At 57.2% G+C, this 17,495-nt stretch overlaps 4 protein-coding genes across 7 annotated transcripts in view; 3 read left to right on the forward strand and 1 right to left on the reverse strand.

Annotated features, from left to right (window-relative positions):
- The window catches only part of UBAP2 (ubiquitin associated protein 2), a 200,415-nt gene that overhangs the window by 69,883 nt on the left and 113,037 nt on the right, over window positions 1-17,495 (reverse strand). The gene's annotated exons all lie outside the window — the stretch shown is intronic.
- On the forward strand, window positions 2,725-3,297 carry LOC138103448 (interferon-like). Its single transcript, XM_069001747.1, has one exon. The coding sequence runs from the start codon at window positions 2,725-2,727 to the stop codon at window positions 3,295-3,297; it is 573 nt and encodes a 190-aa protein (XP_068857848.1).
- Window positions 6,799-7,371, forward strand: LOC138103454 (interferon-like). Its single transcript, XM_069001756.1, has one exon. The coding sequence runs from the start codon at window positions 6,799-6,801 to the stop codon at window positions 7,369-7,371; it is 573 nt and encodes a 190-aa protein (XP_068857857.1).
- LOC138103506 (interferon-like) lies at window positions 14,953-15,525 on the forward strand. The gene has a single exon (XM_069001834.1). The coding sequence runs from the start codon at window positions 14,953-14,955 to the stop codon at window positions 15,523-15,525; it is 573 nt and encodes a 190-aa protein (XP_068857935.1).

Here is a 17,495-nt window from a genome sequence, read left to right on the forward strand (position 1 = left end):
AGATGGTTACCAAAATTGCCAGGAATGGCAACTTTCCCCTTTGGAAAGCCACGCTGCCTGTTACCTATCACCTCTTTGCTTTCCAGACGCCTCAGCTGAGGTTCCAGCAGAAGCAGTGCCAGCGTCTTGCCTGGCACGGAGGTCAGACTGACTCCTTTGTATTCCCGTGCTCTTCTGCTCTCCCCTTTTTAAAAACAAGGGCTATACTTCCCCTCCTCCACAGGTATCAGGGACAAGACACCATTTTTCCAATATGATCCAGGGTGGCCTAGCAACTCCATCTGACAGTTCCCTAAGGACCCGCTAATGAATCTCTTCATGTCCCACAGACTTGCACATGTTCGGGTTCCTAAGATGGTCTCAAACCTCATCCTCTCCTACAGTGGCCTTGGGCTCTTCACTCTTCACACGGGGCTCCCTGCATTTGCCTTCTGCAACTTGGGCAGCACGGCTGGAGCACTCGCACTGAAGAGGGACGCACAGACGTTGCTGAGAACCTCAGCGTTCTCTTTGCCCAGGACAGCCACGTCTCCCCTTTCCTTACGCACATTATCGCTAACATTCTTTTGCTTGCAAGAGATCTAGCGAAGCCTGCCCTCCCACCCTTGACAGCCCTGGCCAGACTCAATTCTAAAGGGGCCTTGGCAAGCCTAACCTTGTCTCTAGCTTACCGCACCCTGTCCCTGTGTTCCTTTCAGGCCACCTGTCCTCCTTCCCGCTTCCTGAAACTTTCTCTTTTTGCTCAGAGTTTGCCCAGCAGCTCCCTAGCCATCCGTGGATGCCTCCTGGCGTTTTCGCACCAGTTCCCCCTGCTTCAAATGCATCACTCCTCAGCTTGGAGGAAGGGGATCCTTGAAATCCAGCCACATTCTTGGGCCCCTCTGTCCTCCAGGCCTCTATCATCTGGCACTCTGTCAAGTACATCCTTGAAGAGCCCAAAGTCTGCTCTCTCAAGTCCGGGCCAGGGAGTTCACTGGGTGACCGGCTCACTGTCCCGAGGATCTCCTACTCCAACACCCCGTGGTCGCTGCAGCCAAGGCTGCCTTGGAGCACCGTATTCCCCGCCAGCTCCTCCTATTGGTGAGCACACGGCCTCTGTACTTGCTGGCTCCTCAGTCACTTGCGCAAGGGAGTTGTCAGTGACACATCCCAGAAACCTCCCACGTGGCTTGTGCCCTGCCACGTTGCCTCTCCAAAAGATATCGCTGCGGTTCAAAACCCCACTGAGGCCCAGGGCTTGCAAACGCAAAACCACTACCATCCAGCTATACGGGGCTTCGTCCACTCCATCCTCCCGCATGGATGGGCCTGTACCAGACCCCAACCCCTCTAACATCCCGTGCCTCTGGTTCCCCCTTAACCTGGACCCACAAGCTCTCCAATGGCTCCTCATCCTAACCCAGGAACATTTCCATACTTTCCACTTGCTCACTGAAACACGCACAGCTAAACCCCGCCTCACCTCCACACCCTCTTTTCCCAACTGTCTAAAACCTTCCAATCCAATGCCCCACTCATAGGAGCAATCCCACAATGTCTCCATGAGGCCAGGGAGATCATGCCCGCCCAGGCATGCCTATGCCCTCAACTCCTCTTCCTTCTTCCCCATATTACGTGTGTTTGTGCAAAGGCATCTGAAACTACTGCCAAGTCTTCTCTACTTCACTCAAACGGGCCGGGCCCAGCTCCCTCAGCCTTTCTCACAAGCGATGCGCTCCCGTCCCCTCTGCGTCTACAGGGCTGGCCTGCCCCTCCAAGATCTCCACACCTCCCATGGACTAAAGAGCCCGGAACAGGACACCACCGCTCCAGGGCAGGGCTCTGGCAATCCCAAAACACAACGCATTTTGCCGCACGGGGGACAGTCTCATTTTGTTCTCTGCCTGCCTCCTCCACCGAAGCAGGGAAAACACAACCATGCCCTCACTCTGGGGCCAAACACATGGGACAACAGACACAGAGCAAGCAACACAGCAGCAGCAAAGCTCCTCCTTTCTTCCTAATCCTTCTTCACTCAAGCCTATTTTTTAATGTCTTGTTGCCCTGCCTCCTCAGCTTCCAAGACTGCAGCGAGGCCACCTCCACGCAAGAACACCTCCAGGCCTCCAGCGCTCACACCCACACACACACGCCCTTGTACACTGCCACTACCCCCGGGCCCCTGCTGCAAGAGGGGCATCCCCAGGCCTGGCCCACTGACGTCACTGCTCATCCCTTGCAAGCACGAAAGGGAAACGCTGCCTAAGAGGAAAATAAAGGCAAGCCACAAAGTGAAAGGAAAAGTGACCACGGCCACCACCAGGGCACTGCAGGTGGAAAAGATGCTTGGGCACAAAGAGAAACTTCAGCTGCACAGCACAGGCCTTGCAGCTGGCCCTGCAGCTGACCAAGAACACCCAACAACCCTCCCCGACACAGCTGACCCCGACGCCTCCGACCCAGCGCTTTCATAACCCCACTCACCCACTACTGCCACCCCACTGCCACCACAATCCCCAACCACGGACACCCCAACAAACCACTGCCCCGAGACCACCACAGCCACCAGCCCAGACTGGAAACCACGGGCGGGAACTCCCAGCAATCAGAAAGCGATGAAGGGAAAGCTGCCGCGATACAAAGCCGCACACCCGGCACCACCCCAAGCACAGCCACCACCAGCACCAGCGCCGAGCCTCACCAGCCTCCTGCCCAGCACCACCCCACAGCACCCACAGACCCACCATGGCTGCGCCCAACGCCCCACAGCCACGCCTGCCGCACGCCGCCCCGGCACTCCTGCTCCTCCTCACGGCTCTCGCCACCACCCTCGCCTGCCAACAGCTCTGGACACACGACGACACCTTCCCTGGCGACGCACTCCGCCTCCTCCAGGACGTGGCTCCCGGCCACGCACAGCCCTGCCACCTCCAAGAGCCGCCCTTCTTCCCCGACACCCTCCTCCACAACAACCTCCGCCCGCACCAAGCCGCCGCCACTGCCCTACGCATCCTCCAGAACCTCTTCCACACCCTCGGCACCAACAGCACCCGCCAGCACTGGCACAGCCAGGCTCGCAACGACCTCCTCAACAAACTCCAGCACTACATCCACCACCTCGAGCAATGCCTCCCCGACAACGCCACGCTCTTCAAAGGACCACGCAACCCGCTGCTCACCATCAACAAGTACTTCAGGGACATCCAACTCTTCCTCCACGCCCACAACCACAGCGCCTGCGCCTGGGAACACGTCCGCCTCGAAGCTCGCACCTCTTTACAGCACCTCCACAACCTCACCCGCACCATGCGCCGCTAGCGCAAACACCCACCCCCACACACCGACCCACGTCCACGTGCCTCCCGCCACGCTCCCGCACCAACGCCCCAAACCCACCCCGTGCCTCACGCCTCCCCTCTCCTGGGACAACAGACACGGCTGCAACCACCGCACGGCACCCGCAGCCTGCGACCACTGCGCCTCCATTCATACAGCCTCTCCCATCGATTTGGACAAAGGACTTTCTCTACTTATTTATTCATTTATTTATTTATTCACTTATTTATTCACTTATTTATTCACTTATTTATGCCACCGAAAATAAAGACCCCTGACAAAACACTTGCCACTGCCTCTCGTCTCACTAACTCTGCAAACTCAGCCTTTGGGCCGGCGGAAAGCCACCTCTACTCAGCACCTACTCCTCTACTCCCAGCCCTGCTCCAGAAAGGGCTCTGCACAGCCCCTACCCGCTCTTCTCACTGCCACCTGCCCAAGCAGGTTTGTGCAGCAACCCCTTTGGAAAAACATTCCCAGCATTTGCCCAACATCACAAAAATAAAGACAGGATAAGGCTGGAAAGCACCACTGCAGCTCATCTGCTTTATCCACAGAGTCCTCCATCCATCCCATCCATCCATCCATCCATCCATCCATCCATCCATCCATCCATCCATCCATCCATCCAATCCATGGCTCTCTGACTTAGAGAGAAGGACGTTGTGCGTGTGGGACGGCGTCAAACACTTTGCACAAGTCCCGGCAGACGAGGTCACGCGCTCTGCCCCTATCCACCAATGCTGTAGCCCTACCCACAGATGGTTACCAAAATTGCCAGGAATGGCAACTTTCCCCTTTGGAAAGCCACGCTGCCTGTTACCTATCACCTCTTTGCTTTCCAGACGCCTCAGCTGAGGTTCCAGCAGAAGCAGTGCCAGCGTCTTGCCTGGCACGGAGGTCAGACTGACTCCTTTGTATTCCCGTGCTCTTCTGCTCTCCCCTTTTTAAAAACAAGGGCTATACTTCCCCTCCTCCACAGGTATCAGGGACAAGACACCATTTTTCCAATATGATCCAGGGTGGCCTAGCAACTCCATCTGACAGTTCCCTAAGGACCCGCTAATGAATCTCTTCATGTCCCACAGACTTGCACATGTTCGGGTTCCTAAGATGGTCTCAAACCTCATCCTCTCCTACAGTGGCCTTGGGCTCTTCACTCTTCACACGGGGCTCCCTGCATTTGCCTTCTGCAACTTGGGCAGCACGGCTGGAGCACTCGCACTGAAGAGGGACGCACAGACGTTGCTGAGAACCTCAGCGTTCTCTTTGCCCAGGACAGCCACGTCTCCCCTTTCCTTACGCACATTATCGCTAACATTCTTTTGCTTGCAAGAGATCTAGCGAAGCCTGCCCTCCCACCCTTGACAGCCCTGGCCAGACTCAATTCTAAAGGGGCCTTGGCAAGCCTAACCTTGTCTCTAGCTTACCGCACCCTGTCCCTGTGTTCCTTTCAGGCCACCTGTCCTCCTTCCCGCTTCCTGAAACTTTCTCTTTTTGCTCAGAGTTTGCCCAGCAGCTCCCTAGCCATCCGTGGATGCCTCCTGGCGTTTTCGCACCAGTTCCCCCTGCTTCAAATGCATCACTCCTCAGCTTGGAGGAAGGGGATCCTTGAAATCCAGCCACATTCTTGGGCCCCTCTGTCCTCCAGGCCTCTATCATCTGGCACTCTGTCAAGTACATCCTTGAAGAGCCCAAAGTCTGCTCTCTCAAGTCCGGGCCAGGGAGTTCACTGGGTGACCGGCTCACTGTCCCGAGGATCTCCTACTCCAACACCCCGTGGTCGCTGCAGCCAAGGCTGCCTTGGAGCACCGTATTCCCCGCCAGCTCCTCCTATTGGTGAGCACACGGCCTCTGTCCTTGCTGGCTCCTCAGTCACTTGCGCAAGGGAGTTGTCAGTGACACATCCCAGAAACCTCCCACGTGGCTTGTGCCCTGCCACGTTGCCTCTCCAAAAGATATCGCTGCGGTTCAAAACCCCACTGAGGCCCAGGGCTTGCAAACGCAAAACCACTACCATCCAGCTATACGGGGCTTCGTCCACTCCATCCTCCCGCATGGATGGGCCTGTACCAGACCCCAACCCCTCTAACATCCCGTGCCTCTGGTTCCCCCTTAACCTGGACCCACAAGCTCTCCAATGGCTCCTCATCCTAACCCAGGAACATTTCCATACTTTCCACTTGCTCACTGAAACACGCACAGCTAAACCCCGCCTCACCTCCACACCCTCTTTTCCCAACTGTCTAAAACCTTCCAATCCAATGCCCCACTCATAGGAGCAATCCCACAATGTCTCCATGAGGCCAGGGAGATCATGCCCGCCCAGGCATGCCTGTGCCCTCAACTCCTCTTCCTTCTTCCCCATATTACGTGTGTTTGTGCAAAGGCATCTGAAACTACTGCCAAGTCTTCTCTACTTCACTCAAACGGGCCGGGCCCAGCTCCCTCAGCCTTTCTCACAAGCGATGCGCTCCCGTCCCCTCTGCGTCTACAGGGCTGGCCTGCCCCTCCAAGATCTCCACACCTCCCATGGACTAAAGAGCCCGGAACAGGACACCACCGCTCCAGGGCAGGGCTCTGGCAATCCCAAAACACAACGCATTTTGCCGCACGGGGGACAGTCTCATTTTGTTCTCTGCCTGCCTCCTCCACAGAAGCAGGGAAAACACAACCATGCCCTCACTCTGGGGCCAAACACATGGGACAACAGACACAGAGCAAGCAACACAGCAGCAGCAAAGCTCCTCCTTTCTTCCTAATCCTTCTTCACTCAAGCCTATTTTTTAATGTCTTGTTGCCCTGCCTCCTCAGCTTCCAAGACTGCAGCGAGGCCACCTCCACGCAAGAACACCTCCAGGCCTCCAGCGCTCACACCCACACACACACGCCCTTGTACACTGCCACTACCCCCGGGCCCCTGCTGCAAGAGGGGCATCCCCAGGCCTGGCCCACTGACGTCACTGCTCATCCCTTGCAAGCACGAAAGGGAAACGCTGCCTAAGAGGAAAATAAAGGCAAGCCACAAAGTGAAAGGAAAAGTGACCACGGCCACCACCAGGGCACTGCAGGTGGAAAAGATGCTTGGGCACAAAGAGAAACTTCAGCTGCACAGCACAGGCCTTGCAGCTGGCCCTGCAGCTGACCAAGAACACCCAACAACCCTCCCCGACACAGCTGACCCCGACGCCTCCGACCCAGCGCTTTCATAACCCCACTCACCCACTACTGCCACCCCACTGCCACCACAATCCCCAACCACGGACACCCCAACAAACCACTGCCCCGAGACCACCACAGCCACCAGCCCAGACTGGAAACCACGGGCGGGAACTCCCAGCAATCAGAAAGCGATGAAGGGAAAGCTGCCGCGATACAAAGCCGCACACCCGGCACCACCCCAAGCACAGCCACCACCAGCACCAGCGCCGAGCCTCACCAGCCTCCTGCCCAGCACCACCCCACAGCACCCACAGACCCACCATGGCTGCGCCCAACGCCCCACAGCCACGCCTGCCGCACGCCGCCCCGGCACTCCTGCTCCTCCTCACGGCTCTCGCCACCACCCTCGCCTGCCAACAGCTCTGGACACACGACGACACCTTCCCCGGCGACGCACTCCGCCTCCTCCAGGACGTGGCTCCCGGCCACGCACAGCCCTGCCACCTCCAAGAGCCGCCCTTCTTCCCCGACACCCTCCTCCACAACAACCTCCGCCCGCACCAAGCCGCCGCCACCGCCCTACGCATCCTCCAGAACCTCTTCCACACCCTCGGCACCAACAGCACCCGCCAGCACTGGCACAGCCAGGCTCGCAACGACCTCCTCAACAAACTCCAGCACTACATCCACCACCTCGAGCAATGCCTCCCCGACAACGCCACGCTCTTCAAAGGACCACGCAACCCGCTGCTCACCATCAACAAGTACTTCAGGGACATCCAACTCTTCCTCCACGCCCACAACCACAGCGCCTGCGCCTGGGAACACGTCCGCCTCGAAGCTCGCACCTCTTTACAGCACCTCCACAACCTCACCCGCACCATGCGCCGCTAGCGCAAACACCCACCCCCACACACCGACCCACGTCCTCGTGCCTCCCGCCACGCTCCCGCACCAACGCCCCAAACCCACCCCGTGCCTCACGCCTCCCCTCTCCTGGGACAACAGACACGGCTGCAACCACCGCACGGCACCCGCAGCCTGCGACCACTGTGCCTCCATTCATACAGCCTCTCCCATCGATTTGGACAAAGGACTTTCTCTACTTATTTATTCATTTATTTATTTATTTATTTATTTATTCACTTATTTATTCACTTATTTATGCCACCGAAAATAAAGACCCCTGACAAAACACTTGCCACTGCCTCTCGTCTCACTAACTCTGCAAACTCAGCCTTTGGGCCGGCGGAAAGCCACCTCTACTCAGCACCTACTCCTCTACTCCCAGCCCTGCTCCAGAAAGGGCTCTGCACAGCCCCTACCCGCTCTTCTCACTGCCACCTGCCCAAGCAGGTTTGTGCAGCAACCCCTTTGGAAAAACATTCCCAGCATTTGCCCAACATCACAAAAATAAAGACAGGATAAGGCTGGAAAGCACCACTGCAGCTCATCTGCTTTATCCACAGAGTCCTCCATCCATCCATCCATCCATCCATCCATCCATCCATCCATCCATCCATCCATCCATCCATCCATCCATCCATCCATCCAATCCATGGCTCTCTGACTTAGAGAGAAGGACGTTGTGCGTGCGGGACGGCGTCAAACACTTTGCACAAGTCCCGGCAGACGAGGTCACGCGCTCTGCCCCTATCCACCAATGCTGTAGCCCTACCCACAGATGGTTACCAAAATTGCCAGGAATGGCAACTTTCCCCTTTGGAAAGCCACGCTGCCTGTTACCTATCACCTCTTTGCTTTCCAGACGCCTCAGCTGAGGTTCCAGCAGAAGCAGTGCCAGCGTCTTGCCTGGCACGGAGGTCAGACTGACTCCTTTGTATTCCCGTGCTCTTCTGCTCTCCCCTTTTTAAAAACAAGGGCTATACTTCCCCTCCTCCACAGGTATCAGGGACAAGACACCATTTTTCCAATATGATCCAGGGTGGCCTAGCAACTCCATCTGACAGTTCCCTAAGGACCCGCTAATGAATCTCTTCATGTCCCACAGACTTGCACATGTTCGGGTTCCTAAGATGGTCTCAAACCTCATCCTCTCCTACAGTGGCCTTGGGCTCTTCACTCTTCACACGGGGCTCCCTGCATTTGCCTTCTGCAACTTGGGCAGCGTGGCTGGAGCACTCGCACTGAAGAGGGACGCACAGACGTTGCTGAGAACCTCAGCGTTCTCTTTGCCCAGGACAGCCACGTCTCCCCTTTCCTTACGCACATTATCGCTAACATTCTTTTGCTTGCAAGAGATCTAGCGAAGCCTGCCCTCCCACCCTTGACAGCCCTGGCCAGACTCAATTCTAAAGGGGCCTTGGCAAGCCTAACCTTGTCTCTAGCTTATCGCACCCAGTCCCTGTGTTCCTTTCAGGCCACCTGTCCTCCTTCCCGCTTCCTGAAACTTTCTCTTTTTGCTCAGAGTTTGCCCAGCAGCTCCCTAGCCATCCGTGGATGCCTCCTGGCGTTTTCGCACCAGTTCCCCCTGCTTCAAATGCATCACTCCTCAGCTTGGAGGAAGGGGATCCTTGAAATCCAGCCACATTCTTGGGCCCCTCTGTCCTCCAGGCCTCTATCATCTGGCACTCTGTCAAGTACATCCTTGAAGAGCCCAAAGTCTGCTCTCTCAAGTCCGGGCCAGGGAGTTCACTGGGTGACCGGCTCACTGTCCCGAGGATCTCCTACTCCAACACCCCGTGGTCGCTGCAGCCAAGGCTGCCTTGGAGCACCGTATTCCCCGCCAGCTCCTCCTATTGGTGAGCACACGGCCTCTGTCCTTGCTGGCTCCTCAGTCACTTGCGCAAGGGAGTTGTCAGTGACACATCCCAGAAACCTCCCACGTGGCTTGTGCCCTGCCACGTTGCCTCTCCAAAAGATATCGCTGCGGTTCAAAACCCCACTGAGGCCCAGGGCTTGCAAACGCAAAACCACTACCATCCAGCTATACGGGGCTTCGTCCACTCCATCCTCCCGCATGGATGGGCCTGTACCAGACCCCAACCCCTCTAACATCCCGTGCCTCTGGTTCCCCCTTAACCTGGACCCACAAGCTCTCCAATGGCTCCTCATCCTAACCCAGGAACATTTCCATACTTTCCACTTGCTCACTGAAACACGCACAGCTAAACCCCGCCTCACCTCCACACCCTCTTTTCCCAACTGTCTAAAACCTTCCAATCCAATGCCCCACTCATAGGAGCAATCCCACAATGTCTCCATGAGGCCAGGGAGATCATGCCCGCCCAGGCATGCCTATGCCCTCAACTCCTCTTCCTTCTTCCCCATATTACGTGTGTTTGTGCAAAGGCATCTGAAACTACTGCCAAGTCTTCTCTACTTCACTCAAACGGGCCGGGCCCAGCTCCCTCAGCCTTTCTCACAAGCGATGCGCTCCCGTCCCCTCTGCGTCTACAGGGCTGGCCTGCCCCTCCAAGATCTCCACACCTCCCATGGACTAAAGAGCCCGGAACAGGACACCACCGCTCCAGGGCAGGGCTCTGGCAATCCCAAAACACAACGCATTTTGCCGCACGGGGGACAGTCTCATTTTGTTCTCTGCCTGCCTCCTCCACCGAAGCAGGGAAAACACAACCATGCCCTCACTCTGGGGCCAAACACATGGGACAACAGACACAGAGCAAGCAACACAGCAGCAGCAAAGCTCCTCCTTTCTTCCTAATCCTTCTTCACTCAAGCCTATTTTTTAATGTCTTGTTGCCCTGCCTCCTCAGCTTCCAAGACTGCAGCGAGGCCACCTCCACGCAAGAACACCTCCAGGCCTCCAGCGCTCACACCCACACACACACGCCCTTGTACACTGCCACTACCCCCGGGCCCCTGCTGCAAGAGGGGCATCCCCAGGCCCGGCCCACTGACGTCACTGCTCATCCCTTGCAAGCACGAAAGGGAAACGCTGCCTAAGAGGAAAATAAAGGCAAGCCACAAAGTGAAAGGAAAAGTGACCACGGCCACCACCAGGGCACTGCAGGTGGAAAAGATGCTTGGGCACAAAGAGAAACTTCAGCTGCACAGCACAGGCCTTGCAGCTGGCCCTGCAGCTGACCAAGAACACCCAACAACCCTCCCCGACACAGCTGACCCCGACGCCTCCGACCCAGCGCTTTCATAACCCCACTCACCCACTACTGCCACCCCACTGCCACCACAATCCCCAACCACGGACACCCCAACAAACCACTGCCCCGAGACCACCACAGCCACCAGCCCAGACTGGAAACCACGGGCGGGAACTCCCAGCAATCAGAAAGCGATGAAGGGAAAGCTGCCGCGATACAAAGCCGCACACCCGGCAGCACCCCAAGCACAGCCACCACCAGCACCAGCGCCGAGCCTCACCAGCCTCCTGCCCAGCACCACCCCACAGCACCCACAGACCCACCATGGCTGCGCCCAACGCCCCACAGCCACGCCTGCCGCACGCCGCCCCGGCACTCCTGCTCCTCCTCACGGCTCTCGCCACCACCCGCGCCTGCCAACAGCTCTGGACACACGACGACACCTTCCCTGGCGACGCACTCCGCCTCCTCCAGGACGTGGCTCCCGGCCACGCACAGCCCTGCCACCTCCAAGAGCCGCCCTTCTTCCCCGACACCCTCCTCCACAACAACCTCCGCCCGCACCAAGCCGCCGCCACTGCCCTACGCATCCTCCAGAACCTCTTCCACACCCTCGGCACCAACAGCACCCACCAGCACTGGCACAGCCAGGCTCGCAACGACCTCCTCAACAAACTCCAGCACTACATCCACCACCTCGAGCAATGCCTCCCCGACAACGCCACGCTCTTCAAAGGACCACGCAACCCGCTGCTCACCATCAACAAGTACTTCAGGGACATCCAACTCTTCCTCCACGCCCACAACCACAGCGCCTGCGCCTGGGAACACGTCCGCCTCGAAGCTCGCACCTCTTTACAGCACCTCCACAACCTCACCCGCACCATGCGCCGCTAGCGCAAACACCCACCCCCACACACCGACCCACGTCCACGTGCCTCCCGCCACGCTCCCGCACCAACGCCCCAAACCCACCCCGTGCCTCACGCCTCCCCTCTCCTGGGACAACAGACACGGCTGCAACCACCGCACGGCACCCGCAGCCTGCGACCACTGCGCCTCCATTCATACAGCCTCTCCCATCGATTTGGACAAAGGACTTTCTCTACTTATTTATTCATTCATTTATTTATTTATTTATTTATTCACTTATTTATTCACTTATTTATGCCACCGAAAATAAAGACCCCTGACAAAACACTTGCCACTGCCTCTCGTCTCACTAACTCTGCAAACTCAGCCTTTGGGCCGGCGGAAAGCCACCTCTACTCAGCAGCTACTCCTCTACTCCCAGCCCTGCTCCAGAAAGGGCTCTGCACAGCCCCTACCCGCTCTTCTCACTGCCACCTGCCCAAGCAGGTTTGTGCAGCAACCCCTTTGGAAAAACATTCCCAGCATTTGCCCAACATCACAAAAATAAAGACAGGATAAGGCTGGAAAGCACCACTGCAGCTCATCTGCTTTATCCACAGAGTCCTCCATCCATCCATCCATCCATCCATCCATCCATCCATCCATCCATCCATCCATCCATCCATCCAATCCATGGCTCTCTGACTTAGAGAGAAGGACGTTGTGCGTGCGGGACGGCGTCAAACACTTTGCACAAGTCCCAGCAGACGAGGTCACGCGCTCTGCCCCTATCCACCAATGCTGTAGCCCTACCCACAGATGGTTACCAAAATTGCCAGGAATGGCAACTTTCCCCTTTGGAAAGCCACGCTGCCTGTTACCTATCACCTCTTTGCTTTCCAGACGCCTCAGCTGAGGTTCCAGCAGAAGCAGTGCCAGCGTCTTGCCTGGCACGGAGGTCAGACTGACTCCTTTGTATTCCCGTGCTCTTCTGCTCTCCCCTTTTTAAAAACAAGGGCTATACTTCCCCTCCTCCACAGGTATCAGGGACAAGACACCATTTTTCCAATATGATCCAGGGTGGCCTAGCAACTCCATCTGACAGTTCCCTAAGGACCCGCTAATGAATCTCTTCATGTCCCACAGACTTGCACATGTTCGGGTTCCTAAGATGGTCTCAAACCTCATCCTCTCCTACAGTGGCCTTGGGCTCTTCACTCTTCACACGGGGCTCCCTGCATTTGCCTTCTGCAACTTGGGCAGCGTGGCTGGAGCACTCGCACTGAAGAGGGACGCACAGACGTTGCTGAGAACCTCAGCGTTCTCTTTGCCCAGGACAGCCACGTCTCCCCTTTCCTTACGCACATTATCGCTAACATTCTTTTGCTTGCAAGAGATCTAGCGAAGCCTGCCCTCCCACCCTTGACAGCCCTGGCCAGACTCAATTCTAAAGGGGCCTTGGCAAGCCTAACCTTGTCTCTAGCTTACCGCACCCTGTCCCTGTGTTCCTTTCAGGCCACCTGTCCTCCTTCCCGCTTCCTGAAACTTTCTCTTTTTGCTCAGAGTTTGCCCAGCAGCTCCCTAGCCATCCGTGGATGCCTCCTGGCGTTTTCGCACCAGTTCCCCCTGCTTCAAATGCATCACTCCTCAGCTTGGAGGAAGGGGATCCTTGAAATCCAGCCACATTCTTGGGCCCCTCTGTCCTCCAGGCCTCTATCATCTGGCACTCTGTCAAGTACATCCTTGAAGAGCCCAAAGTCTGCTCTCTCAAGTCCGGGCCAGGGAGTTCACTGGGTGACCGGCTCACTGTCCCGAGGATCTCCTACTCCAACACCCCGTGGTCGCTGCAGCCAAGGCTGCCTTGGAGCACCGTATTCCCCGCCAGCTCCTCCTATTGGTGAGCACACGGCCTCTGTCCTTGCTGGCTCCTCAGTCACTTGCGCAAGGGAGTTGTCAGTGACACATCCCAGAAACCTCCCACGTGGCTTGTGCCCTGCCACGTTGCCTCTCCAAAAGATATCGCTGCGGTTCAAAACCCCACTGAGGCCCAGGGCTTGCAAACGCAAAACCACTACCATCCGGCTATACGGGGCTTCGTCCACTCCATCCTCCCGCATGGATGGGCCTGTACCAGACCCCAACCCCTCTAACATCCCGTGCCTCTGGTTCCCCCTTAACCTGGACCCACAAGCTCTCCAATGGCTCCTCATCCTAACCCAGGAACATTTCCATACTTTCCACTTGCTCACTGAAACACGCACAGCTAAACCCCGCCTCACCTCCACACCCTCTTTTCCCAACTGTCTAAAACCTTCCAATCCAATGCCCCACTCATAGGAGCAATCCCACAATGTCTCCATGAGGCCAGGGAGATCATGCCCGCCCAGGCATGCCTATGCCCTCAACTCCTCTTCCTTCTTCCCCATATTACGTGTGTTTGTGCAAAGGCATCTGAAACTACTGCCAAGTCTTCTCTACTTCACTCAAACGGGCCGGGCCCAGCTCCCTCAGCCTTTCTCACAAGCGATGCGCTCCCGTCCCCTCTGCGTCTACAGGGCTGGCCTGCCCCTCCAAGATCTCCACACCTCCCATGGACTAAAGAGCCCGGAACAGGACACCACCGCTCCAGGGCAGGGCTCTGGCAATCCCAAAACACAACGCATTTTGCCGCACGGGGGACAGTCTCATTTTGTTCTCTGCCTGCCTCCTCCACCGAAGCAGGGAAAACACAACCATGCCCTCACTCTGGGGCCAAACACATGGGACAACAGACACAGAGCAAGCAACACAGCAGCAGCAAAGCTCCTCCTTTCTTCCTAATCCTTCTTCACTCAAGCCTATTTTTTAATGTCTTGTTGCCCTGCCTCCTCAGCTTCCAAGACTGCAGCGAGGCCACCTCCACGCAAGAACACCTCCAGGCCTCCAGCGCTCACACCCACACACACACGCCCTTGTACACTGCCACTACCCCCAGGCCCCTGCTGCAAGAGGGGCATCCCCAGGCCCGGCCCACTGACGTCACTGCTCATCCCTTGCAAGCACGAAAGGGAAACGCTGCCTAAGAGGAAAATAAAGGCAAGCCACAAAGTGAAAGGAAAAGTGACCACGGCCACCACCAGGGCACTGCAGGTGGAAAAGATGCTTGGGCACAAAGAGAAACTTCAGCTGCACAGCACAGGCCTTGCAGCTGGCCCTGCAGCTGACCAAGAACACCCAACAACCCTCCCCGACACAGCTGACCCCGACGCCTCCGACCCAGCGCTTTCATAACCCCACTCACCCACTACTGCCACCCCACTGCCACCACAATCCCCAACCACGGACACCCCAACAAACCACTGCCCCGAGACCACCACAGCCACCAGCCCAGACTGGAAACCACGGGCGGGAACTCCCAGCAATCAGAAAGCGATGAAGGGAAAGCTGCCGCGATACAAAGCCGCACACCCGGCACCACCCCAAGCACAGCCACCACCAGCACCAGCGCCGAGCCTCACCAGCCTCCTGCCCAGCACCACCCCACAGCACCCACAGACCCACCATGGCTGCGCCCAACGCCCCACAGCCACGCCTGCCGCACGCCGCCCCGGCACTCCTGCTCCTCCTCACGGCTCTCGCCACCACCCTCGCCTGCCAACAGCTCTGGACACACGACGACACCTTCCCCGGCGACGCACTCCGCCTCCTCCAGGACGTGGCTCCCGGCCACGCACAGCCCTGCCACCTCCAAGAGCCGCCCTTCTTCCCCGACACCCTCCTCCACAACAACCTCCGCCCGCACCAAGCCGCCGCCACCGCCCTACGCATCCTCCAGAACCTCTTCCACACCCTCGGCACCAACAGCACCCGCCAGCACTGGCACAGCCAGGCTCGCAACGACCTCCTCAACAAACTCCAGCACTACATCCACCACCTCGAGCAATGCCTCCCCGACAACGCCACGCTCTTCAAAGGACCACGCAACCCGCTGCTCACCATCAACAAGTACTTCAGGGACATCCAACTCTTCCTCCACGCCCACAACCACAGCGCCTGCGCCTGGGAACACGTCCGCCTCGAAGCTCGCACCTCTTTACAGCACCTCCACAACCTCACCCGCACCATGCGCCGCTAGCGCAAACACCCACCCCCACACACCGACCCACGTCCACGTGCCTCCCGCCACGCTCCCGCACCAACGCCCCAAACCCACCCCGTGCCTCACGCCTCCCCTCTCCTGGGACAACAGACACGGCTGCAACCACCGCACGGCACCCGCAGCCTGCGACCACTGCGCCTCCATTCATACAGCCTCTCCCATCGATTTGGACAAAGGACTTTCTCTACTTATTTATTCATTTATTTATTTATTTATTTATTTATTCACTTATTTATGCCACCGAAAATAAAGACCCCTGACAAAACACTTGCCACTGCCTCTCGTCTCACTAACTCTGCAAACTCAGCCTTTGGGCTGGCGGAAAGCCACCTCTACTCAGCAGCTACTCCTCTACTCCCAGCCCTGCTCCAGAAAGGGCTCTGCACAGCCCCTACCCGCTCTTCTCACTGCCACCTGCCCAAGCAGGTTTGTGCAGCAACCCCTTTGGAAAAACATTCCCAGCATTTGCCCAACATCACAAAAATAAAGACAGGATAAGGCTGGAAAGCACCACTGCAGCTCATCTGCTTTATCCACAGAGTCCTCCATCCATCCCATCCATCCATCCATCCATCCATCCATCCATCCATCCATCCATCCAATCCATGGCTCTCTGACTTAGAGAGAAGGACGTTGTGCGTGCGGGACGGCGTCAAACACTTTGCACAAGTCCCAGCAGACGAGGTCACGCGCTCTGCCCCTATCCACCAATGCTGTAGCCCTACCCACAGATGGTTACCAAAATTGCCAGGAATGGCAACTTTCCCCTTTGGAAAGCCACGCTGCCTGTTACCTATCACCTCTTTGCTTTCCAGACGCCTCAGCTGAGGTTCCAGCAGAAGCAGTGCCAGCGTCTTGCCTAGCACGGAGGTCAGACTGACTCCTTTGTATTCCCGTGCTCTTCTGCTCTCCCCTTTTTAAAAACAAGGGCTATACTTCCCCTCCTCCACAGGTATCAGGGACAAGACACCATTTTTCCAATATGATCCAGGGTGGCCTAGCAACTCCATCTGACAGTTCCCTAAGGACCCGCTAATGAATCTCTTCATGTCCCACAGACTTGCACATGTTCGGGTTCCTAAGATGGTCTCAAACCTCATCCTCTCCTACAGTGGCCTTGGGCTCTTCACTCTTCACACGGGGCTCCCTGCATTTGCCTTCTGCAACTTGGGCAGCGTGGCTGGAGCACTCGCACTGAAGAGGGACGCACAGACGTTGCTGAGAACCTCAGCGTTCTCTTTGCCCAGGACAGCCACGTCTCCCTTTTCCTTACGCACATTATCGCTAACATTCTTTTGCTTGCAAGAGATCTAGCGAAGCCTGCCCTCCCACCCTTGACAGCCCTGGCCAGACTCAATTCTAAAGGGGCCTTGGCAAGCCTAACCTTGTCTCTAGCTTACCGCACCCTGTCCCTGTGTTCCTTTCAGGCCACCTGTCCTCCTTCCCGCTTCCTGAAACTTTCTCTTTTTGCTCAGAGTTTGCCCAGCAGCTCCCTAGCCATCCGTGGATGCCTCCTGGCGTTTTCGCACCAGTTCCCCCTGCTTCAAATGCATCACTCCTCAGCTTGGAGGAAGGGGATCCTTGAAATCCAGCCACATTCTTGGGCCCCTCTGTCCTCCAGGCCTCTATCATCTGGCACTCTGTCAAGTACATCCTTGAAGAGCCCAAAGTCTGCTCTCTCAAGTCCGGGCCAGGGAGTTCACTGGGTGACCGGCTCACTGTCCCGAGGATCTCCTACTCCAACACCCCGTGGTCGCTGCAGCCAAGGCTGCCTTGGAGCACCGTATTCCCCGCCAGCTCCTCCTATTGGTGAGCACACGGCCTCTGTCCTTGCTGGCTCCTCAGTCACTTGCGCAAGGGAGTTGTCAGTGACACATCCCAGAAACCTCCCACGTGGCTTGTGCCCTGCCACGTTGCCTCTCCAAAAGATATCGCTGCGGTTCAAA

This window comes from Aphelocoma coerulescens, assembly GCF_041296385.1.
Source record: "Aphelocoma coerulescens isolate FSJ_1873_10779 chromosome Z unlocalized genomic scaffold, UR_Acoe_1.0 ChrZ, whole genome shotgun sequence".
NCBI lineage: Eukaryota > Metazoa > Chordata > Aves > Passeriformes > Corvidae > Aphelocoma > Aphelocoma coerulescens.